At 38.5% G+C, this 26,301-nt stretch overlaps 1 protein-coding gene across 1 annotated transcript; it reads left to right on the forward strand.

The window, feature by feature from the left end:
* The first annotated feature begins 4,466 nt into the window (after positions 1–4,466).
* On the forward strand, positions 4,467–18,144 carry TRAM1 (translocation associated membrane protein 1). The gene is made up of 11 exons (XM_083823278.1): positions 4,467–4,733; positions 7,255–7,318; positions 7,890–8,011; positions 8,213–8,329; positions 9,344–9,402; positions 9,837–9,921; positions 12,340–12,410; positions 12,501–12,605; positions 13,190–13,333; positions 13,792–13,952; positions 16,870–18,144. The coding sequence occupies exons 1-11, from the start codon at positions 4,611–4,613 to the stop codon at positions 16,941–16,943; spliced, it is 1,125 nt and encodes a 374-aa protein (XP_083679404.1). The 5' UTR covers positions 4,467–4,610; the 3' UTR covers positions 16,944–18,144.
* The last annotated feature ends 8,157 nt before the right edge of the window (positions 18,145–26,301 follow it).

Consider the following 26,301-nt stretch of genomic DNA (forward strand, 5'->3'; position numbering starts at 1 on the left):
GTACAGTTTTCTGTCATGAGGGGAAGCTTGAGTACCTACAACCGGAGGCTAATAGCCAGAACCTGATATGAAGTGATGATGTCTCATTACTTTCCCAAGCTAAAGAAGTCTAATGGCAGCCTAAATGTCATTGAACCATTTTCTTCTGTTTTACTGTGTTTCGTTTTAAATACACGGAAACAACTTCAGAATCGAATTAAAGCATCTTTGAAATTTGCAGACAGTGAAGAAAGAGATATGATGCAAATCAGAGAACTACATGTTCCATGCCGTGATGCAGCAAACACCTAAAATTCTCAGACGATGACAGAAATTGCAGTTTAACCAGACTTGACTTGTCATTCATGATCATATATGGTGTCTGAAATTTTAAAAGCAGAGATTGCAGTTACTAAGATGTATATACATATAGTGAAGGATACTTGCAACTGCTATGACATGTTGTAAAAGTCTTAAGACTCCTTGTTGACTGAGATTTTAAGTCAGAAGGAATGTGTATTTAAAAATAGAACAGTAATGTAAGCTATATGCCATGTATGTATAAAAATGGGGATTAGCCTACTTACATCCCTTGCATTTGAGTACACTCATCTGTCCAGAATGCATTAAAAGTTAAGAATAAAAATAAGAGAAGGGGCGAATTCTGTCTGATCAAGATGGAAGGGCAAATGTTGTTCAATGCATTAACTTTATAAACAGCTAGGGACAGAATATTGAAGGAGCACAAATTTGCTTTCCAGCTTTCCTGGCAGCTAGTTTTAAGATACTGTCCTGAGAGACAGAATACAAAAAGGTAGGTTTTTTAGTTTTAAGAGCTAGGAAAGAATTTTGTTAGAAGTTAGAACCCTTTCAGGTTTTCCATTCTGTTTCTTGCTAATTTTATATTTATTGTAAAATGTCATTCTTGGTTATGTTTTTAAGCATATGTGATGATGGAAAGGTTTCCAAATAGGAAGGGCATTGTTCTGTTTGTATCTGTTATTTCTGGAGCAGTAATATGGTTACTACCAAATCCTCTACAGACTTGCAACCTGCAACAGATTTCAGGCTGTCAGGATCTTCTTTCCTAAGTTGTGTGATCATTTTGAAACCTAGTCTTTCAATATACGGAAATCTGGAAAGAAACATGGCAAACATAGACCAGCAACCCCTTGGCAAGAGGCAGACTAAGGACTGACAGGCGACAGTCTCAAGCATTTTAGATCATCACACTTCGCCTAAGGTGCCATAAGAAACATCATATGGCAGAAGAGGGAACTCCAATAGAAGGAAGGCATGGAAAATATTCAGATGAGGCAACAGGTTTCTTTATTTTCTGTTTCAGTAGAGTAATTTATATTACGATAAACACAAAAATGGATTGAAACCAAGAAGATCTTCATGCCTGTGTGACAGGACTGCAGCCGGCCGTTCACAGCATTTGCTGATTACAGCGTGAAAAAACGATGTCCCACCCCAGGCAGTTAGTTAAATCTTGTTTCCTAGGTTCTGTGGACCTAATTTCTTTTAAGGTAGAGTTGAGAAATGGATTCAAGAAAAAAAAAGAATTTTAATTTTTATACCATCTCAATGTGCTTCGCTTCTGCGGTATATTACATCCATAACTGTAGGGTGTGTAATTGAGGATCTACTTTCACATCAGCCGTTCTTGCAATAATGTTCTTCTTGCTTTAGAATTATGAATACTGGTATGGCCAGGAAATTGAGATATTCCTAAGGTATAAAAACATCTTGGTACTGAAATACGAATGCTTGTTCACTTTAGACTTCTTTCTTTCATATATTTAAAAATAAAATGTGAGAGGGGAGGGGAATGTATTCTGTAAATACCCTAGATCATCTCCAGTTAACCAGTATTCCTCTCTCCCTAATTTAATAAATTTATACAGAACCTCTGAGTATCTTCACAGCTAATTTTTATTCATTGCAGTATACCTCTGGCTCTGAAAATTCTTGATTTAATGCTTGAACCTGAGCATAAATCTGTTTTTTGTTGACAAGTGTCATTCAAACTCCTAAGCAACAGCACTGTGTGCCAAGTTAAGAATAATTATTTCTTGCTGTTGCATGTTTTTTGGATTATTTTGATTTTGCTTTTTCCTACATGAAATGTACTGCAGCTGTATATTGTCAATCTGAACAGCTCTCAGAATATAGATTGAGGGATGTTACAGTTTTCAACCTGAGCTTCAGGCTTAGCAGCGAATGATCATTCTAAGATATGTTCTTAATGTTGTTTTCAGGGATCGCCTTTAACCCAGTGAACACTGTCCTCTTCTGCCCATATTGATCACTTCATTCCCTAGTCCCCCTTTATTACTTTGCCTAGTTCTTGCCTTTCCCCAATACCTTGTTTCTTTTTTTTTTTTTTCCTCCTGATTAAGGCAGTTTTGATAAATAAAGAAATTCTGATTGTGGCTCAATGACTAATTCCAAAACCCCCTTGCCACTGAAGTGTCACAGCCACTTAAAAGGTTTGTTTTTGTTTTTTTTTTTTTTCTGCTTTGTTTATTTGTTTTTCTCTTAAAGTTAACGGATGCCAAAGAAAGTCTTTTCCAGGAGGCTCTGAGGCATTTTTGTCCTACTTCTGTTTCTTCATTCCTACACACAGCCCAACATTTGGTCTAGTGTTCTGATGAAAGCAACACAGGAAGTAGACTGGGGAGATATGAGTCTGCTAGCTGGTGTTATGAAGCATTTGAGCTGTTACTTTCTAGGACAACAAACTTAATTTTGTCTCAGGTTTTACATCTAAGAATTGTAAGGGAACAGCCCTTCTAAAGTGTTACTGGGGAAATTAGTATTTAAAAATAAACACTCTAATATGTGTTTATTTTTTAAGAAAAGACTCTAATAAGAGACTTTTTCTTGCTTGAATCTGGGCACATTGCTTTCAAATACAGTGACTACTGTAGCAAACCTGGTAAATTTCTGTTTTTTAGTCTACAAAACATGGAACTGTGAAGTAAAATGGAAAACAAACCAACAGAGTATGATGACAAAGCATGACAGACAACATAAGTTCCACCTAACTTGATGTCATTCATCTCAGTCACATTGCTAGAAATCGACTATTCAAAACATTTTGAACATTATTTCAGAGTTGCATTGTTGGAGTCAGTACTTTCAATGTAAGCATAATAATAAGTGTGTGTATATATATATATATCCATGGGCATCTTTTAATAAAGTTTCAGTCAAACTTTCAAGTGAAATGGAATCATAGAATAAAATCATAGAATCATTTAGGTTGGAAATGACCCTTAAGATCATCAAGTCCAACCATCAACCTAGCACTACCAAGCCCACCAGTAAATCATGTCCCTTAGTGCCACATACACGTCTTAAATATCTCCAGGGGTGATGACTCCACCACTTGCCTGGGAGCCCATTCCAATGCCTACCCAACCATTCCATGAAGAAATTCTTCCTAATATCCAATATTTCTAAATAATTATAAAATTGATCACAGGGACAGTTCTCTCTTTTATAGTCACTTTTTATTCATGAGTTCGTGCATGTCAAAAAGTAGATGCACTGCCTGGTCCTACGCTAACCAGCCAGATCTTCGAGTCACTGGTCCACACGGAAAGAAACCAGTTCATAGACATGGACTGTCTGTGGTGCACACTCGTTCAGCTCTGACGAGGCAAAGCTGTACTGAATAGCTGCACCTTAACATCTTATCAGGATTCGTTAGCTGCTGGCAGCAAAAACCCTCCTGACAATGCTTAAATTCAGCCATAAACGACACCTTTTCTAGAGCTTGATCTCCATATATCCATTGTGAATATCTGTCAGCTGGAAGCTTTAACAAAACTATTATGATGGGGGGGGGGGGGCTGTTGCGTGTTTTCTGCATCTGTGCTGGTTTTTCGTAGATTTGTCTATTTTAGCTCCAGAACAGCTTTCTGGTTTGGGAGTGGGTGGTTTTTTGTTTTATCCACGTCTTACCTCCCTTTTAATGTCTTTTCCCCATTCCCTATTTCCCGTTTAGCTTTTCTGCCCTTCTGCTCGGACAACTTTTCCTGCCCCTGGCTTCCCCGTTGCTGTTACTCGGACCACGCTTGTTATTTCGGGCTGTACGTCAGGACATAAGCAGACGGGACGCCAGGAGCCCGCTGCCCGCTCGCAGCACCCGCCGGCTGTGCCTCAGCTACAGCCGTAACGGACCCAGCGAGCCTAGCCTTCCGCCCGCTCAACTTGCGGCTCGGGAGAGGCCTGACGAGAACACAGCTCGGCGAGAGCCAGGGTGGAGGAAAGCGACCGCAGGTGGGCTCGCAGGACCGGCGGAGCTCGGCCTAGCGCAGCCGGCCGCGCGCCGCGGCCATTTTGTGCGCGGGGCCGGGCCCCCCGCCGCCCTCGGGGGGCTCCGGGCGCCGCCGGGCCTCGGCTCCCCGCCGGCCGGCAGGGGCGCTGGCGGCGGCTGCTCCCTGCGGCCGGGCAGCGGCGGGGCCGCGGCGGGCGGGGCGGGGTGAAGCGGAGCGGCGGCGGCTGCCATTCCCCCGCCGCGCGGCCGCCTCCTCCCCCCCCCCCCGCCTCTTCCTGGCCGCGGCGAGAGGAGCTGCGCTGGCAGCGGGGAGGCGGCGGAGCCCGGCTGCCGGCCCGCCATGGCGATCCGCAAGAAGAGCAACAAGAACCCGCCGGTGCTGAGCCACGAGTTCGTCGTGCAGAACCACGCCGACATCGTGTCCTGCATGGCCATGATCTTCCTGCTGGGGCTCATGTTCGAGGTGAGGCGAGGCGAGGCGCGGGGCGACGCGGCTGCCGTCTGCCCGCCGAGCACACGCCCTGCGGGGGCCGCCGGGACACCCCCGGGGGGCCGCCTGGCCCCCGGCCCCGGCCGTGTGCGGAGCGCGGAGCTCGGAGCCCGGCCGGGCGCCATCCCCGGGAACGCCCCCCTTCACCCGCCTCGGCCGTGCCCCGGCTCCGCGAGGGGGGGGACGAGGCGCGCTCGGTCCCTTCGTGGCGGCGGCGGCGGGGCTACGTGGCACTCGGCCGGGGGAGGGGTGCGCGGCCGCGCTCGGCCCGGGGGGGAAGAGGGAGAAGGGGGTGGAGGGAGCGGGGAGGGGGTGGGGGGGGCGAGGCCCTGCCGCCGCAGCCCATCGCGCTCTTTGTGTGCGCTGCCCCAACGGGCCCCGCCGGAACTACAGCTCCCGTGAGGCCTTGCGGCACACCCCCCGCCCCTCCCGCCAATCCCGCAGGGGGAAGGGAAACGAGCGGTGACGTGTACGTACAGGGCGCGCACACGTGGCTTCCCGCCCCCCCGCCACCCCCAGCCGCGGGGCCGCGCGGCGCCTGACGGGGCCGGCCCAGCGCCGAGAGGCGGCTGGGGGGGAGCTGGGGCTGCCGGGCCCGGCTGGAAGGCGGCCTCGCCTCCATGAAACTTGGTTTAAAATAAATAAATAAATACATCAATAAATAACTAAAACCCCTCGAACTTAGCTTCTGATCCAAACCGACTCTTTTTTAGGTCCTCTCGGTCACCTCTTGAGAGAACCCGCAAGGGGATTTGCCTGTGTGGTTGCCCAGATGTTCTCAGTGGTGGCCTGTCAAAGTCCTACGCGTCCGTTTTCATTCACTTGATACACCAAAAGTCATTTGTTTAAGGGTTGTGGGTGTTTTTTGCTATGGGGATGGTTTTCAGAGTAATTTTATTCGGCCTTTGATGCTGCTCGGCTTTAGAGTGGAGTTGAGTAAAAATAACAACATATGGAAAAGAAAAAACAAGGCACACCAAGAAAGCCATTATGTTTGGGTTTGCTATCAAAAGTCACCACAGACAGACGTTATATAGTGGTTTGTGGGGTCTGAGGTTAGAGACGTGGACTAACCCATTACCATTTATGTATACTTTTGGGTTACTGTATTTACTGCGTTAATGGTAGCGCTGGAAGTTTTGAGTGGGTTAGATATGCTGAGGTTTTCACTTGAGGATGTTTTCTACCCCAGCATAGCAGGGCCATGTGCCTTTGCTGGTACAGATGTGGTGTGGCTTGAAAAGATTGCTGTAATTTTTGAAATGCTTTGATATAGGTCTTGGAAATCACCTGGGGTGGTTAGTGTTGGTATGGTAAGGTACTTCTACTGTCTGACTTGGCCAGCTGAATTAGGACTTGGAGTGGTTGAGAGAGCCTTCAAAGGGCAGTTCATAGTTGACTAATGTTTTGGATTGTCCTCTAGAGGCTCCATCGATGTGTAGGAAGCCCGACGCAGTTACACGAAGTTACACGAAGTGAATGCTCCGCAATGTATTCAAGGATTCACAGAAAATCTGCTGCTTGTTTACAAAGTGCTAGTTTAAAAGATTAAAAAAAGTCTTTTGAATGATAATAAATGCTGGTAGTAATATAATGATTATCTTCAGATACCAAGGTATCCTTCCAAGAATCTTAGAGATGTTTTTTATTAATCCATAAGATGAAGCAGGGATGCTAGGTTTTTATAGCAACGGGAAGCAAATCAGATCATGAACATTGTAAAGCACGGTAATTTTTCCTGCTCTGTTTTGTTTATTCATGCTCTTGGTTGGGATTCACCAAAGATATCATAAAGCAGAAAATTAATTCATGATTACTGACTGCTCTTTGTTTTTGGTTTTGTTTTTTTTTTTGGTGTCATCCCCCTTGGCCAAAAAAGACTTCAGAACAAACATATTTCCCCTCTCTTTCATTCATTCTGATTTTTCTAGCTGTCCCTCATAAAGGGGTGGCATAACTACCGCTAAATTTTATTTTTTTTTGCCAAGGGATCTCCAGGGTCAAGTGCCAGTTGTAGTGAGTTGGCACGCAGCTAGCACAGTTCTTTCTTTATGCCTTTTCTTTCTTGTTCACATTTTTCAAATAACTTACATGTTTAGGAATATGATATTAACCCTCAAAATTTGTCAAAAAGTAATTGTAAGTTTATTCTTGTCCATTGCTGCACACATTGTGGTCTAGGAATTACAGGACATTATACATGCTGTTAATTTAATAATACATTATGCGCTGGATTTTGCAGTGTGTGCTATCATTTTAATGTAGAAAATAGTATTTGTAAGTAGAATTTTTGAAATTATTTCTGTAGAGATCTATAGAGATCATGCAGTCTCTTCTACTGTTAGAAAGTCAAATGAACTGACATGATAATGTGAGCTGATCGTTTTCCTAGGGGAGGACAGATGTGCTGGGGAAGGGTACAGAAACCAGTTTTCAGTTCAATATAACTTATTTCAGTGAGATTTTTATGGCACTTCTGTTTTTTCTTTTTCAGATTACAGCAAAAGCAGCTGTCATTTTTGTTACGCTTCAGTATAATGTTACCATTCCTGCCACAGGTATGCGTCTTGCAGGTGTTTATTCACGAGACAGTGTTCTCAGACATTGTTAGTGTGCTGTATTTTCTAAATTGACAGTAAGATGAATTGCTAAATTTGAATAGATGTTAAGTAAAACTTTTAATGAATCATGTTAGGTAAGATGCGGCTTTTCTGTTGGAATCATCCTTAGTACTAAAACCCAGTCTGACTAGTAGATAAGTTCATGTTAATTCTTATTCTGATTTTGCAAATGATGATTTTTTTTTTTTTTGCTAGTCAATGGAAAGTTGATAGTTTAACATAACTTTATATTCTGCTTTCAGTGCATTTGGGTAAGCTTCCTAAGTGCATTTAAGTTCTCATTTTTATATTGCATTCTTCCAGAATCAGTTTTAGTTTGTGATTTTATGAAGAAGACTATTGTAAATAGATTCTAGTGACCTAGCTCGTGATGGCAGTTTAATCTGACTTGTATTTGTTCAGTTGATGGCAAATGACTTCTGTCTGAAAGGTTTTACCTTAAGAAACAAACTTAGTAGCAATTAAACTGTATCAGTGCCTAACAGTTAACTCTGTTTCTGTCTTTTAGAAGAACAATCTTCAGAAACAATCTCTCTGTATCACTATGGCATCAAAGACTTGGCTACAATTTTCTTTTACATGCTTGTAGCAATAATCATACATGCTATTATTCAGGAGTACGTATTGGATGTAAGTACAAAATATTAATTCCTTTCATCAAGATAATTGTCAGGTTTTTAATTAGACTTTATGACTAACTTAAAAGTAAATTTTTGCGTTAAAACATTAAAGTGGTAAGACAATGCATTGAAACTTTCAGACATTCTAGTGCAGTTAACACCTAAATGCTAAGTACTAGGCCATATAAATAACAATGGATTTTCATTGCAGAAAATAAACAGGAAAATGCACTTTTCAAAAACAAAGCATAGCAAGTTCAATGAGTCTGGGCAACTTAGTGCATTCTACCTTTTCTCCTGTGTTTGGGGCACAAGTATTCTCGTCTCTGTAAGTATGCTTCCTCTTTTGAAATCTCATAATACAAACACAAGTTTCACTTACTTATAATGATAAATAAGTTTTCAGCTTATTTTTTTCTGGTTTTAATATTAAAGCAGGGACAGGTTTCAAAACTCTGGGGTAGTGGTAGTCATAACTAAGTAAAAATTCTGACAGCATTACTGCTGCTCAGTCTGCGTTAATTGGATTTACTGTCAAATGAGTAAAGTAAAACGTGGCTTTTAAAAAAATAATGCTGGCTCATTATTGTAAAAAAAATGTTTAAAAAAAAACATCACACATAGTATTTTGGCAGCTTAGAGTGTGGGTATATAGACAGGTTGCTCTAGGCTCAAGTGAGCGTGTGCTTTCAGATGACATGCCCTTTGGTTAGCGATTGTACATGTATGAGCTTATCCCCAGCTGTAGAGCATTTCTGCCCTCAGAAAAAAAAAAGGGGGGGGAGGGGGTAAGCCATCTTTTGTTCCCACATGCCTGGACACTTTCTGAGAAGTATCTGATTTATCGTAGGCTCCTAAATTATTTTTCCCTGGTAGTAGCAGTAGCCTGTTCTTTAATGCGAAACTTCATTTTCTAATAATAATAGAAATTTAAAATTTTGGGGGAAAAAACTCTGTAACATAACGAGTCCTAAATAAATTTAACTCCCCTTAGTTATGTTCAAAGCTTGTCAGCAGTTTATAAGGGAAGACTTGCAGCTGTAATGATGCTGAAATGATCTCTGTCTCATAAGGACTCTTTTCTTCTTCAATGGGAACTTGATTTGTTTTGTTGCCCTTCTTTTTTTCTTCTCAGATAATACATTTTTGTGTTTTTTATTGTTGTTTATATTTTTGGGGGGTAATATATCAATCTACAGCTTTTACTTATGTGTAGATGTCTCAATACTTGTATGTGTACACATTAAATAAATACATGTATTTATGTGCAGTCATTATTTCTGACCAGGAAGTAACAACATTGTGTAACTTCAAGAGTTTTCATTTTGTTTGTTTGTTTTAGGAGAACTATATATCAGATCCAACCTCTCTGTGGAGGGACTACCCGCACACTCTGATTCCGTAAGGCTTCTTCCTTAAAGGATTGTTGGGGGGAGGAGAGGGGTGTTGTCATTTTAAACTCAGGTTATGTCATATACAATTTGTGTAGAATAAATGATCTAAACTACATTAGTCGCTGGTTGTTTTTTTTTTTTTGCATTGATGGAGAAACGTTATTCTCCTTCAATTTATAGGATTTAGAGTCATCTTTCTGTATGCTTTAAGGAATTTACGTTTTTGCAGGTAATTTAAGGAATTACGTTTTCGCAAGTTTTATTTGTCTTAATTTTTATTATTTGGTATTTAGAAATACTGCTGAGAAGTGAGTTGGCTGGCAACAAGGATCTCTATTTTTCTTTCTTTAGAGACTGATTCAATGTGTTCACAATGAAGTTTCTGAAACATTTTAAGTTCATTAATAAAAAGTAATATTCAATTCTTGCTGTATTGTACAGGTTTCAAATGAAGTTTTTCTACATCTTACAGTTGGCATACTGGTTTCATGCTTTTCCAGAATTGTACTTCCAGAAAACCAAAAAAGTAAGTACAAAATGTAAATGGAGAGAATACCAAACAAAGCAACTCTGGCAGTGGAACGATGCATTGCTTTTGGACTTCCAGAGCATTGTTTTACCCTACATTTCCTACCGTGTTCTTATCTGTGTACTTATGTTTTTCCTTACTGGAATTTTGGATGCCCAGATGTCTAGACGAGAATGCCGATGCTTTCTTCTCAACTAAATCCTGTATTTCTAAATGCAGTAAAATCACTATGTCTGTTGTGTAAATAGAAATTACTGGTCTACCTCATCTACTAGAAGAGTGTGAATTTTCCTTTGAGAAAATAAATCTGAGATTTTTTTTTCCAAACTCTTTTCAAGATTCTTGTAATGAATTGTCTGAATAATCTCATTGAAATACAGAATTGCTTCATGAATCACGATACAGGTGATGAAAATAAGCAGTGAATGATTTGCTAAATCCAAACAATATTAAACACCAGGATTTGTTGTAAATACCACTGTCCTCAGCAGAATTTCTAGATAGTTTTGTGTTGAGGTTTTTGATGGTGGATTTTTACAGCACCTTTGCCACCTGAGAGTTTTCTCTCTTGGATTTCTCAGAATTCAACTGCTAACACTGAGTTTCCTGTAGATTTTTGTAGCATGTCTTTTGCCTACCTTGACTAATTTAAGTAGTCTCTTTGCATGTTCTTTCCTCGGGCTCATTTTCTATGCACAGTTTCCTTTTTAAACTCTTCTCTTGTTGCTCTGTGACTAGACTGAGTCTCTGCTGTCAGAGTTCGGCTTTTTTTCAAGAAAATGAAACGTGTGTTATATAACCATAGGTCTTTGTTTAAGAGCCTAGAGCAGGCTTGGGAAAATAGTAATGAGGTGCTTTGTTTTCATACTGTTCACAAGCAGTATAAACACTGATGTTTTACAGACACTTTAGCTAACGCTCCCATACTGTGTTAGTGATATCTCTACAGTTTGAATTAATACCCAAATGTTGGTTGTTTTTCTGTTTTTGCTTTTAATGTAACTTTAAGAAAGCTGTCAAAAATGCTGTATATTTCACAGTAGTGTTTTGTTGGGTCACTGCTTGGAATTTTAGCCTATATCATTTAGTTGTAAGAGTAATGGTTGATTTATTTTAAGGGTAACGGTTCATTTATTTTATCAAGTTTATAGTTGATATTTCTTTCATCACACTGTAACTTATCTTGGCATCTCTGCCTTATTTTTTCTCTTGAAAGAATTGGCTTCTTTTGCTTAGGTTACTCATCTGCTGACATAAACAGCATGAAAAAAGGGTTCTCAGATCAGCTTTCTGTATGGTAGTGGAGACCTCCACCTGCATTTTTCCAGTAGGCCATAAGTCTCTTGACAATTGTTTAAGCAGGCAGCATGGGCTATTTAAGTGTTGCCTTGGTTCTGAAAAGAGAACACAAAAGGCTTGTACTGGTAGTACTTGGAGAACGTGAGTATTTGTACTGACTACTTTCTAATCTGCCTGATACAACATTTTTTTTGTTGTTTTCTTTCAGATAATTTAAAGGTTTTCATTTGTTTTTATGTACCTCTGTATGTGTGTTGTTAGGTGTTGTCACAAGTGGCGGTTTCATTCTGAGCTTTTGTTGGTTTTGAGGTGGAGTATTACAAAAATAGCATAGATCTTACAAGATTAATTTTTTATTTTATTTTTAATTTACATGTGTACAAGACAAAACTGAACCCCTTACTTGAAGCTCAGGGAATCTTTCAGAAAAATAGGGATTTCTTGAGCACAAATGAATACAACTCTACATACCACTTCAAGAGAAACATTAGATCACAGTGATAGTCCACTTCAGTGATTCTTCTGTTCACAGGTGGTACCTTTTGCTTTCCATACACTGTTCGTTTGTACTTTCTTTCACGTTTCTTTCTCTTTATTACTTAGCTTCTATGAAGCATGTGATTGAATGATGCTGGCTAAAACCTTGAAATTTTTAAAATAGATGTCAACACCTGTAAACCTTTTCATTTTGGTTCATTTTATTTCTGTAGCGATCTTACAGAATCTAATGGGCAAAACTACGTAGAACTAAAGAAGCTTTTTCGAAGATACAATAATACATACCAATGAAGTATTGTAATAGCTAGTACAAATTCAGATAAGTCATATCAAAGATAAAATTGCCCTTCTGAAAAGCATCTTTTTGATGTTTGATGCATCTTCTCACATAACATATGTCTAAGATAGCGCTTACTTACCAATAACACGTGGTAAGTCGTGTGGAATTAGAAGATCTAGGCTGAGTAATTCAGTGGAAGAACAGGCCACATCAAGGTAGCTGGGAAGACAAAAAAAAATTTCCAAGACTAGGAAATAGCCTGTAGTAATGTATAACACTGTAAATTAATGTTTGACATAATTTATAATGTATAATTACTTTTTTTTTCTTGTTAATAGGAGGATATCTTTCGCCAGATTGTCTACATTGGACTTTATCTCTTTCATATTGCTGGAGCCTATCTTCTAAAGTAAGTCAGTTGTAAAGTTTTTGCAGCCTTCAGTCACTGTCTTAAACATCTAACAAAATGTTTGAATGCTTGCTCTATTTGCTTTGATAGTCTGACCCATCTTGGACTTGTTCTTCTGGTATTGCATTACTTCGTTGAATTTCTTTTCCACATATCCCGTCTTTTCTACTTCAGTGATGAAAGATACCAGAAAGGGTAAGTGCTCATTTCCGTCTCACGAGCCTCATGCATTTAACTTACCAGAAGCCAGAATTACAGGGAAATTCATACAGTATTTCCCTAGAAGCCACAGTTCTCCAAACTCATTTTAGTATTTATATCTCTAAAACACCTTTGTTCTTTTTTTTTTTTCACTTATTCACCTATACAAGTAAATGTTCGTAGCTGTATAAATGGAAATCAAGTCTCACACTACTTGAAGAAAAGTTTTCATGTACAGTTCTCATAGGAAAGGCAATAGCATAAGTTGCTAATGCAATCAGTTTTGTAGGAACATGCTCACATTCTAATAGTAATAACAGTCACTTTCTGTGGAGTTGAAAATAATTTTCAGAACATAGTTTTGGCTTGTAGGAAAAAAATGCTAGGCAAAGATTTTCTTTTTCTCTTCGAGTACTGGAAGTCAGGATCAGTTTAGGGTAAGTACAAAACAATGAATTTAGTCAAGTTCTTAATTCTCAGATGAATTCACGTAGTTAAGAATAAATATTTGCATTGTTAGTCCTTGTGGTGGTATGAACAGAAAATTCTTACAGTGTTTGTGGTATTTTTCTTTGTAGATTTTCACTGTGGGCAGTTCTTTTTGTTTTGGGAAGGCTTCTCACCTTGATTCTTTCAGTCCTCACTTTTGGCTTCGGACTGGCAAGAGCAGAAGATCAACAGCTGAATTTCAGTACTGGAAACTTTAACATCCTGGCTGTTAGGTACAATAAACTTGGAATGGTTCTTAAGCATGAGCTATAAACCTGTGTTAAATACGCAATATAAACGGTGTGGTATTAATGCTAGTACTGAATGATTAAGTGTTTTCTTGCACCTAATGGGATCAATAGGTATAGCTTTGGTAACAAGCTTGTAACAAGAAAGTGAATAATTTACACTCCACAGGTGAGAAATCTGTAACTATAACCTATTATTGATCACCTGTCCTTTTAATGAATTAAATACAAACAAAAAAATAACATTGCCAATGTAAGAACATCTACTTATGCATAATCCAGAAAGAATCACTCTAATGCAACTGAGGAACCTGAGTAAAAAAAACAGTTTCAGACGTATAAAAAAACTATATGAGGTACTATTCTACTTTTCTTTCCACTTTGAACAAGATGAACATACTGATAAACTTTTATATCTGGTGTTGTTGTTTTTTTCCCCCTAGAATCAGTGTGCTGGCCTCCATCTGCATGGCTCAAGCATTTATGATGTGGAAGTTTATTAATTTCCAGCTTCGGAGATGGAGAGAACATTCTTCTTCTCAGCCTCAGACAGTGAAAAAGAAGTTTGTAACGGCTAAAGGAAAGACCTCCAGAAAAGAAAGAGGTTTGTATTTTTAGGTTTCCTGTTGCTTTGACTTCTCAAAAAACAACTTCAAGTAACAGAGAGCCTTATCTGATATATGTGCTTAAACTTTTTATGTTTAGCTCTCAGGTGAGACAAGTCAGTTATAAAACAGTATTAGTGAAATTTTTTTTCTATTTAAAAAAAGATGAACGTGAGTCATCTATAATTAAGGGTTTGGTTTTCTCTTCTAATTAACTGAATGAAAGAATTACCATTTCTTCAGTTAATGCAGGATTGGATTTTATTACGTCTAATTTTATTACTTGTGCAAAATGTGTCATGCTTATGACATGCATTTATAAAAAGGGAACAGACACATTTTTAGATGTTTTCATTAATCAGATACTTCTAAATTCTTGCAATGAGTTTCAAGCAAGTTTTTCAGTGCCACTAAACCCAGGTTTTAGGGGAAGGAGGTGGTTTGATGATCCAGTAAATAAGCTTGTTTGACCATCTTTACTAAAAATAAAAATTTGAAGCTTTTTAAAAAAAAAAAATGGGAAGGTAATAACTGCTTACTACTTTAAACCTTAGTATTAATAGCTCTTGGTTTGACCTTTTGATTATGTCAAATTCTTCTTATGAAGAGGGCATGAAAGACAAATAGTCTGCCTTTTCCTCAAAGGAAAATGTGTTCTCTTTAAGTAAATAAGTAGATGTTTCTATTGTGCTGTTAAATTTCTGTTTTGTTAAATGTTAGCTTGAATAGTTTCTGCGCTTTTTTGAAACTGATTCACCACAAAAGATTATTTCCCCATGATCCTTTGCTACCAACTGTTTGTTGCCAACCTGTTCCACTTTTTTGATACATAGAACTTAGTGTATAAAAACAGTTATACTGATCAGAGATAAATTTTCAACCTTTAAGTTTTTCTTTATATTAAAATCACGTGCAGTAGAGTATTTCTGTAGTTTCTTTTGATCGTTTTTTATTAGCACAACTTGGTGATTGGTGTTGTGTTTTTTTACTTTTTACTGCCCAATGCTAACACACAAGTACTTAAGGTGACAGTCTGATTTTTTGTTTGTTTTTGTTTGGTCTTGGTTTGGTTGTGTAGATTTTGAAAATGTTTATATGATACCAATAGAAAAACACGGTTGGACTTTTTATTGAGTGAGCCTGTTTTACTATGTAGTTGTCACACTGAATCTGAGCTTAATGTTTATTAGTCTTACTTTTTTTTTTTGTGAAATTCATTTAAAACTTTTAATAGAAGGATCTGTAAAATGTAAACTTAAATAGCATTTTAATCAGCAAGTTAAAAATGTAGCTTTTAAACCTCTTGAAAATGAAACTTTCATTCATGTAAAACAGTCTTGTTCTGTGTGTGTGTACCTGGATGGATTTTGGGAACCAGGACACAAAATACGTTGCTTTTAGACTGTGCCAAAATCAAGAAGTGACAGTGGAAAAATTCTGATGATGTATGTGGGATACCCAGGCACTTGCTGATTTTTATTCTTTATTTTTACTTGTTTTGACTTAACTGTTCAAAAAAAAATGTGATCTCAGTTGTCTGGCTTGGGTCTGGCTTATCATTTGTAAGCTTTGTAAATCAAGAATAACCCAAACTTTTTGAGACGAATCTGAAGACACAAACTTACAAGGGTAGTGTCATTTACAACCAAATAAAGTTAAACAGATTTGGACTGTTCCTATGGGACTAATTAGACCTGTGACTGGTCTCTTTCTCATGTTTGTTTCTGATTTTTGGTTTATTTTTAATTACTTCTGTTTAGTTGCTTGTTTGCATAAATGGGAGTATTGGGTGTAGTGAGGGAAGAAGGAACATCAGCAGTTGTTTTTGTGTGTTGTGATCTGCAACACACCTGGAGATGGAAAATGTGAATTTAACCAGTTTTTTATATGGACAGGTACAGCAGTTGCTTGAAATCCGAATGATACTGAACAATAAGAGCAGAGATGTAAGCAGCAGGCAGTAGAGCTGACTATGCACTTCTGCTCTTCAGATCTGTTCTGTAAATTTGGTTACTGTCATGCAACAGCTGTGCTTCCATGGGTCATGGTGACATTAAATGAAGAGGATACTTTAATTCACAGTGGTATCATGTTGCTCTGTTTTACTCTGTTGTGTGCATGATGTATCTGTAGATGTTGGGTCATTGTTTTGGCACAAATGTTTGCTGTGAAATAGTCAACAAAGTGGTACCTGCACATACTAAAACTGTTGAGACCTTTTAAGTCGAGAATTGGGATTGAAACAAGAGAGCTACAGCTGCTAACAGGTTCTTCCATTGTGTTCTCAGATGGGTGTCCAGTCTTGTGCTTGAAGTCTTTCCATACTTCTCTCAAATCTAACCATTTAAATATTTTATTCAGAACATAAATGATTTCTATGTTTTTTAAAGTGTATGATTAATTAAACTTTTATTTATACATATATACACATATACAGTTTTCCTACGTATATAAAAAGCTTGTAAAGGTAAGTTAAGGAGTGCAATTTTATCAAGTATTAAAAGAACAAAACAGGTGGGAAAACGGTCAAGACCTATACCAGGGAACTGTATATACTATATGATCCCAAAATTTCATAGGATTGTCTCATCTACAGGTTGAATATTTCTCTTTGTAAGAAAATATCTTCTAAAATATACTACAGCTAATCTTGATTTTCAGTTTAGATGTAATATAATGCAGACATTTCACTATTTGGCCATGTCAGGAAACTGGACTTCAGTTTTCATAGTAAATTTTAAATTCTGAACTTTGTAAAAGCTTCATTATACTATTTTATCATAAAATATGAGATTTAATGAAGGAGATGCATCAGAAAAGAAGTTAACATTGTTTGTGTAGGGCCTACTAAGAAGTAATAATGAAGTGTCTTATTCTACTTGAAAAATACGTATTTTTTATCTTTTTATTTTTTAGAAAATGGAATAAATGGAACAGTGACCTCAAATGGAGCAGACTCGCCTCGCAGCAGGAAGGATAAATCCTCGTAAAACTGGGTTTTATTAAGTTAATTGACTAATGTCCCCAAAGAATCTGCTTTTTACATGGATGGCCCTTCAGCACTAGAGATGTTATAGATTAAAGAAAATACAAATCATGTTTTTTGATTATTGCTATTGTTTTGTGAAACTTTTTTTAAAAGCCATTTTGACTAAGAAAAAAGGTTTATCTTTATCTGTCTACAAACACTTCGGGGGGGTGGGAGGGTCACAACATTTTTTAAATAACATTGACACTTTTTTAAACACTTACTGTGATGATAACTTCACTTAATGAGGATCACTGATGCAATGTATTATTTCTTTCCAGTTTTTGTAATATTGGTGATATATACTGTTTACCAATTTCACTTTTTCCAAGTTCTTCAAGAAGTATTGCAAAATTGAAGTAAAAACTTAGTATGCATTTCAGATATTCTAGCTTTTCGTTAATTACCTTGATTCAAATTCACAGTTCAAATTGGAATTCTAAGACCACACCAGTAAACCTTTTTATTTTGTAGTTATTGGCTACACAATGTCTGCTCTAAGAATTGCCCCATATCATTAAAACAAAACTGAACTAATTGGAAATGTTGCAGAGTCTTATTGCTTGTTGGTTAGAAATATCCTTAAAGGAACAAAAAACCTTTCTGAGATACAGCTTTAGCACTTGAAAATTAGAAGGGAAAGTGCATGTCATTGAAAGTGTTCATTTGAGTAGCACTGCTAACTGCCGTCTGTGCTTTTAAAAGTGTACATATCTTGGAGAATTGGTGTGCGTTGGACCTTCTTTGAAAACTTGTCTTTCTGATTTTAGAGGGTGGAGGTTCTTACAGCGTGTTGTTGTGCTTGTTTTAGGAGGTATTTAATGCTCCGTGAAGAGGGAATTTGTTAGATAAATGGATCAAGTTTTGACAAACATTCCTTTATTCTAACTGCTTTGCTTTGTTTTACCTCTGTTAGGAAATAGTTTGATTTCTCCTATATATATTTTTATGAAAGAATATTTAAAAGCTACAACTTCTTAAAACTGGTTTATTGTGCCCTTTGCTACAGCTGGAAAAATCTTAATTTAAGATTTTTTCCATTATCTGTCCTTCATAACGGTATTAAATGTGAAGCCTTGTCCAGTTGATTTTCCAGTTTAATATGCAGTTAATGTTTTTCCTCTGTATCCTTTTGTAATGGGAATAAATCAACTTGGGAACGAGTTAAAGGTTTTTATTGTCTTAAGAAGTTGCTAAATCAGGCTTTCAAGTTAACCCAAGTATTAGACTGCTTATTGATTGAGTAGGAGTAATTATAAGCAATCAACCTGATAAATAAAATAGTTTAATTAAAACTGTTACTATAGTTTAGTTTATACCCCCAAAAATAATAAATCTGCCTTCTGTATCTTACACGGTTTGGTTGCTTACTATACAGAATAAACATTTCTAGTACAAAATGTTGACTACATGTAACTATCCATTCTTCAATCATATAGTGCTATTTAGAGTTATTACAGTATAATTTATTACATGTTTCAGCTAATTTAAGTCACAGTTCCTGAGTGCTTGCTTCACAGCTCCTGAAGTGGACTTGACAGACAGACTTGCTTAACTTGAGAGCTCTGGGGCAGCATGCCCTGCAATACACCCAGTCTGCTTCAGTAGAAGTAGTTATATCATGTATTGATCTGCAGAAATAAAACTCAAGTAGCACAACTGTGAGTCTATCCGATCTGACCATGAAACTGGAAAATTGGAATTCAGAAATGTTGGGGGAATGGCATACATTAAATACTGCACAAAATCATGTTTCATGTCTGATATTTTCTAACAAAGACCTTCATAGATTCTGTGCCTTGCTCTCTCAAGTTGTACCTTAAGCCAAAAGGGGCAAATATTTAAAGTTCTTGTGTGGTACTTTGACTCTAAATCAGTTTGTTTGTGATATCTGTTTGTCTTGGTGCTGTCAAAATCATAAGGGGTGGAGGAACAAATTGTGAAGGGAGCTTTTAAGGTACTTCTTGAGCTCTTTGAGACATTGGAGACTGATGGTTGTTCCCCTGAGGCAAACTGTTTCCTGTAAAGCTCGTTCTTTGTCACAGGAGTCTTGAAATGTAAACTTAAGGTTCTCTTCCAAAAACTTCAAAAGAGTATATTCCTGCCTGTTAATATTGGCGTTGCTTTTTGTCTCCTGTTGGCCTTATGGATGTTCTTGGCCTTTGAACTTTACAAAAAGAACTTTTATTTCAGCGATGGCTTTATCTTCATCCTTGCCTTATAGGAGTTGATGCTTTGTGCCAAGTAATAGAGAATTATTTCTGTTATTCTAGGATTTGAACAGAGTATTGAACAACAGTTTCTTTGATCTTTTGTTTCATACCTAAAAATCCCTATTTAGAGTTTGGGAGAAGGCATTCCTGACTTCCTGCAGAAGCAATAATTTTTAAATTTTCTTCCTTGGGATGGAAACCCTCGTGAATTTAGAAGATTTTGGGACTTCTATTTCCAATTTATTATTATCTGCTTTGGCATAAGATCATTTTTGTTTACCTGAACAACTGCTTTTGAGTTGCTTAAAATTCTGATTTTCAAATCTTACTGCATTTTGGCTCTTTGCTTGTAATCTGGGGTTCAGTAAGCTGGAAGATTAGTTGGCTAATCATGTTTTCATGATTATGAAATCAGGAAGTTTAGAAATTGAAATGACTGAAGAACTCATTATAATATTCCTATGCCTAATAAAAATTGTGCTTAGGCTGTAGTTATTTATCCTGGTGAATTACTAGGTCCCACAAAAAAAGAAGGCTTTGTCCATGTTCAATGGATTTGAACTGAGTGATTCATAGAGACTGTGGTTAGGGTTTTTATTCTATTTTCTTAAGGGCCCCCTGCCTTGTCAGAATGCTTTCAAGACTTGCAATAGATGATTTAAAGACTCTTTTTTTGGCCCTAAATGTATGTTCAGATTATGTGCCAGGCAGGATTGGTTATCAAAGCCAGGATTTTACTAAGTAATTATATACAACTTCCAAGTACAAACAGGGAATGCAGAGCAGCTGAAATTAGTTTTCAGGTTTTGCTCTTATCTGGACATTTTCTCCTTGTGGCTAGTTTAAAATAAATAAATAAGTAAATGGATTTCTCATGTAAATTATTCAGGAAGATGGCACTTTACAAATACTGCCTTTTGGGTGATCCCATGCTCAAACTTAGGAACAATCAAGAGGTTTGTTGTGCAGAGAAAATGCATAGGCTATGTTGTTACAATATGCTGAAAGTAAATGATGTATGTTGGGATTATGTATTTGGAAATTCGGTAGCTATTAAGCATTTGATATTTTTCCTAAATACTTAGTTTCTTTGAAAATTTTAGTTGTGTTAATAGAATTGCATTATCCAGAATTCTAGTAAGTAGTGTGTACAAGTAATAAGATACAAGTAATAAGACTTCTGTAAAAAGGGTTAATGTACATCTCCAGTCCTTTTGCTCCTCGCAAATATCCAAGTAACCGCTCCTGAAGCGGTTTTGTTGAGGGCAAAATTTGATGTTGGAGGGAAGGGAGCCATTCTCATGGCTGCGCTAAACTGAAAATAACGTAGGTTGCTGCCAAAAAACGGGATCCTGTCCCTTCCCTTTTTCTAGCACAAGCCCGTCTGGTTGCACAGTCAGCTTGATCAGGGAGCTGGTGCAGCTGAAACCTGACATTTTTGCTTGGTTGCTTCTCTACTGGATTAGTTGCCTGATAGTAATCCTGGAGGTACACGAGTATTTATATATAAGCAAGAAGAAAAGATGCCGGGAATACGTGCATCAAGGCAACTACACCCCTTTCAACTGCACTTTTGGTGGTTGAAAATGACAGTAGATTACACTATGTGTAAAAGATGGGAGACCTTATTGAAGGCCTTCCAGTTTTCAGTACTAGAAGGAAACTGGGCCATCTGGTAGCTCTGGCATGCCAAACTGTTAAAGTATTTATGGGCTCTTTTGCCAGGTATTGTGGCGAGGGGGAAATAATCAGTATTCTCTGTTGAAATGCTATTTATCTGTCTCAGCTTCTGTTTTTCCAAGCAGCAGAAGGTGGTACTGGTAATGTAGAAATAGGAATTCTGAAAACATAGTTTCTCTCGGATCAAGGACCAAGATTGCTTTCCTTAACAGCCCGGAAGCTACAGCTTCTGTTTACGTGAACGCTTTATGTATTGAAGTAGGTCTTCCAGAGAGCTTTGCAAGAATTGCATTGTATTTCTACGTAGGTATGTGGGAGGGAGGGTTATTCAGTTTCTCTAGGTTTATTTTTCTATTCTCAAAAAGTTGGCTAGTCGATTTTTAGGTCGTACTTCGGTTTTGTTCCATTTGTGACTCAGCCCTTTGGACCTGCATTGTAGACAGTAGGGATCAGCAAGATCAGTAGGCACTCTTGTCCATGTTGGTCGTTGCTGGCCTAATGATCTGTGTGGAAAACTTCGGTATTGAAGGGACTTGAACACCACCAGGTAGAGACGGTCATTACATCTGTAACATTTACAGGCACGCTGAGAGTCTGCATGCAGGGCACGCTGCATTCTGGTGGATGGTAGTTTAACGCCTGCAGGCTGTGGTGACTTACTAGTCATCTTGTTATGCAAGTGCTTAGATTATTCCTTGGGCTGGGTATAACAACGTCCAACAAAATTAAGGCTTTGGGGGAAAACCTAGGAGAGATCCTTTGGAAAGAATAGGACTCTTCGAAGGACTGACATCTGCTATCGTCTGTTCATTGTATATGACTTTCTCACACTGTTAGACGTGGATTATCTTTAGATCACTAGATTAGTTTGTGCTTGTTTGTTTTGGTTGTTGTTGGGGTTTTTTTGTTTGATTTGTTTGTTCCCCTGTAGGTTGTTGTGATGGATCTCTGGGAGGGGGTATACCCTCTTCTCATTGCTGTCCCCTTCTTTCACTGCTCCCTGAACTACTCAATTTTGGATCCTAGTTCTGTACACATTAAGGAATTTGGCGTACTTTTCAGAACTAAAATAGAAGCAGTGCCTGAGTATTTCTGGAGCAGACATGCAAGGAGAAAGCAGCACATCAAAGCAATATATAGGGTGTCACCAGAACCCATTTAATGGGACCTGAAACTCTTTAAGATGAATACATTTTGATACAACTTGTATTTCAAGTGAGGTGTTTGAATATAGCTCACATTCAGCTAGCAAGTGCCTTTCTGTCAGTGAAACGGAACTGCTGTTAGCATCCACAACTGCCGGTTCCCCTTCTGTGAATGATGGATGAGGAGTCCTGGGCTGCAGCTGCAGTAGGCTTCTGTCTGCCTCTTAGAGAAGTTCTTTTGATGTTGACAAGAAGAAAGTCAACAACTCCTTTTTCAGGTTTAAAAAGAAAAAAACAATGTGCTACCTAGTTTTGAATCTAAGACATTTGCTCTTGATCTCTTGCTATGTGTCCTGTCACTTTTATTTTGGGTACCTGCAAATACTTTATTTTTATCCGTCTCGAGACTGGCAAACTTGTGATGTGAGTGCCAGAAATGACAACTCCTTTCCTTCTTATGCTTGAAACTTTTTTGCAGAATCGGAGCATCTAAGGTGTAGCTGTATAATTTGATAGCTCGTCAGTATTCATTTTTTCTCCTTATTTATTGTGGTTAATGTTTAAGGTCAGGCACAATCACACAGCACAATGCAGTTGTCATTTCTTCGTTCCCCACACAAGAATGTTATGCAATTTGATATACTGGGGGTGGAGGGTTGCTGAGTCCTGACTGTTCTAGGAGAAATTGATATTCCTGGATGTTTTCGTTAGTCTCAAAGTTTTCCTTATTGCCATTCACTATTGTTGTGTCTCATGGCACTTAGTATTTCTAGATTGTAGTTTTGCTGTACACAACAAAGATATTGGGAAATTATGGTCAAGGACGTTGATCTTTGTCTGTGACTTCTTATGTCGATTATAAATGTTGAAGAATGTATCTTGCATTGTAATGAACAGCTTAAAAAAATCAGTCGGTGGTGATGGGAATACTGTAACAGGGTAGGAATTTCAGCTCTTGAACTTCAGGCAAGAAGCCAAGCCAAAACTATCTTGTGTTCTCACGCAGGTGATTCCTCCTCTTTGTTTCTTAGATTCATCATTACCTTTGTTTTGTTTATTTAGATTGTAAGTTCTTTGTGGCAAGGGTTGTCTTTTGTGTGTGTGTGTGTGTGTACCCAGGCCGATAAGGTCTGGGGCCCCAATCTGTGGAAGCTGTAATAAGCAATCACCTTGTTATCGTTTTCCTGGATATCATAATAAAAAGTATCTAATTAAAACTGTGCTCGAATAGTCTGTTCCAGAAATGGAGGCTTGCTGACAGTCAAGCAGCATCAGTACCAGAGAGAGACTTATGGTCAAAGACAAAGACAGTGTTCTTTGTGAGGATACTCACTTCAACCAATGAACACAGCCAGGAAACCATGGACTGTCCCATAGCTCAGGCTGGAGCTTGCACAAAGTGTATCAGGCATTCAAGGTTGAATTTCTCACCTTTTGTCGACTTGAGAAACTGCATTGGTCCTCCCTCATAGGAAGGTGCAGCTTGTTTGCTGTAATGCTTGTGCAGGGCTTTGTGTCCTCTGAGTAGCACTTCCAACCTTGGGAAGGGAACCACGAACTTAGGGAGAGAACACCAACAGCTGTTCTGGGAAGTTTCCATTGTGGTCTGGGAGCTTACAAGTCAAATTCAAATGTCTCCGCTCTCTTCAGCTAAGCAACTTCTAAAGCCTTTGTAGGCTTCAGGTTCACTGATATGGAAGAATAAAATTTCATCCAATCCTAAAAATAGCCTCTACGTTCACCCCATTGGTGGTCTAGGCAAGGTGGTAGGGAACTGAGTACCTTAACCTGAGTGAAGGGAAAGTCAAAGTGCTTGGAGAAAATGCGTGCCACAAATGTTACCTTTGAATGGGTTTGATCCTTACATGGTGGAGTCCAGAGTCAAGGAACTCTGATTCAAATCAAGATAAATCAGAGATTTTCTCCTGAAGAACTGTTTAGCTATTTTTAAATCCTGCATTTGTAACTTGTAAATCCTCTAATTAATTGAAAGAAAATGTTAATTGGAGATTAGTCATCGATGAAGACACATCTGGTTCTTGGGTTCATTACAATTAGGTCAATTATAATTGACACACTTGTAGCTTAAAAAGAAATTGTGTTAGAAAATCAATGGAAAAAAAAAAACATAATTTTAAGAACCACAGCTACTATAGGGATGGATGTAGCTGTAAGATCACTAATTCAACCACACTTGGTGAGGACTGGCAGATAACGTACATAAATGGCAGCTAGGAAGACTAACAAGTCCTGCCTTTCCCCCGCTGCTCTGCAATATCATCGTCTTGCCCCTCTCAGGATGATCTAGCAAACACTGATGGGAAGTGGAGCAGATGCAGTCTTAGGAGCCAAATCATGTAATGAGTTTGGGATGTTGGGAAAAAACAGCCACTAGAGGCCACCACAATCTTTCTGGCAGCTGTGTTTAAACTTGGGTATCCAGTAGCCAGCAAAAAAAAATAACTGAAGGCCCATGTTTTTGCTGCCTTTTCAGCAAAAAATACTTTTTTCTTCTTTTAAGTAGCATCTCTGCTGTAACTTAGTTCAACGTTCTGTTTTCTAAATTAGACACAACTCCTTGTAGCTCTGGATCTTGCTGCTGATGTAATAGTAGTAGTAATAATAATAATAAAATTCTGCAGGCCTTAGAAGATAACCTAATATGGATGGAAGCTATTTCATGGCTTATGTTTGAGAGAGCAAAGTATAGCTCTTCAGTATCAAAGCTTTATTTTATTCCAAAGCTTCAACATCTTCGATTAAAAACAACGTTGAGAATGCACTGCAAACCTTAAGTTAGATCTGCTGGCTGTGGGTAGTTTTGCAGGCAAGCACACAGTGCTGTGGCAGATGCTGATTCCTTTGCTTAATGCTTGTGTAAAATAAATAACAGAAGACCTGTTCTCCAGGAATTTTTGATGCTTCCAACACATTATTGTTAGAGGATTTTATAAAATTGTTTCCTGCATTGAACTTTCTGTTTTTATCTGCTGATAGGAGACCCTTGTTTAGTGAGAGCATTGCTTGTGGACATCTCCTTTTAGATGCTGCAGGAGCCATATGAGAACTCTGCCTGCAGCAGTTAAAGTAACTTCAGAGAAAAAAATGCATTAAACATTGCAGCTTATAGCTTTTGACTTTGCTCATACAGAAAGGTCTTGTTTCTTCAGCGTATGCCCCTTTCATGTAGAAGAAAGGAGCTTGGGGTGATATTGGCAAAATGTATGCAATATATTCATTTTTGTTAGTACTTTTTGGGTAGTTTTACCCTAGTCTGCTAAAAAAAAAAAAAAAAATGCAATAAATAATGCACTGGCTTTAGCTGTTCTGGGCCCTGGTAGGATTGCTTTTGCTGCTGGAAACTGTTGCAGAGCAGGATAATTTAGCCTTGGAAGAATAATAAGAAATATGGCTCTCCTTCAGGAATGTCTTGGGATTTTGGTGGAGTCTGGGCAAAAGTTTCCTGAACATCTGGATTTGGGAAGTCCTGGTAAGAGATGGCAAACTAGCTGAATCATGTTATTAGCTGCGAGTGTGCTTTGATTTGAAATTCATTAAATTGCCAGCGACAGGTTGAGTGACCAGCCTGATCCCCAGCTTGGTACTGCTACACTGCCCTCCAAGACAGAAGTGCAAAAAGTCCATTTGTGTGGCTCTGCTTCAAGGTAAACGCATTGGAAAATGGGTCGCAAGACACGCAGTGCTTACACGGAGAAGGTAGGATGTCAAGCACTCTCCTTTTACTCTGGCTATTGCTTTTTAGATGAATGTCTGCATTCAGGCTCACTGGAATGAAGCGGGAGCCAGGAGCTGTGGTTATGCTGGAAACAGTTGATTCCCTCGGGACTTGAACCCCTACCCCACTTCCTAACCCCCAAGCCATCCCCACTTCAAGAGCCGAAAGGATTTGAAATGGAAACGTTTTAATTTATAGTGATAAACACAGCTCAGCAGCATGGGGGCTATTATGAGCCTCTAACTGAACAGAGTATGCCCCACCCTGGAGAGAATGATGTAAATCATCCTAATTCTTGGCACCGGTATTTAAATTTTGTTCATAGCATGCCATAAAAATAATAATAAAAAAAAAAATCAGACACTGTAAACTGTGCTGTCAAGACAACTCTCAGCTTTCTAGAGGAAAATTTTTAGAAGGCAAAGTATAGTTTTTAGATGTGACATGAACAGTGCCATATTCCTCATGACCCTCTTTGCTCTTGCTTTCTTGCTCTCCCCTCTTCCCCTTCTCTGCCCCGGAAGCCAGTGAAGTCATGAGAAGGAG

The sequence above is a fragment of the Anser anser genome (genome assembly GCF_964211835.1).
Source record: "Anser anser genome assembly, chromosome: 2".
Taxonomy (NCBI): domain Eukaryota; kingdom Metazoa; phylum Chordata; class Aves; order Anseriformes; family Anatidae; genus Anser; species Anser anser.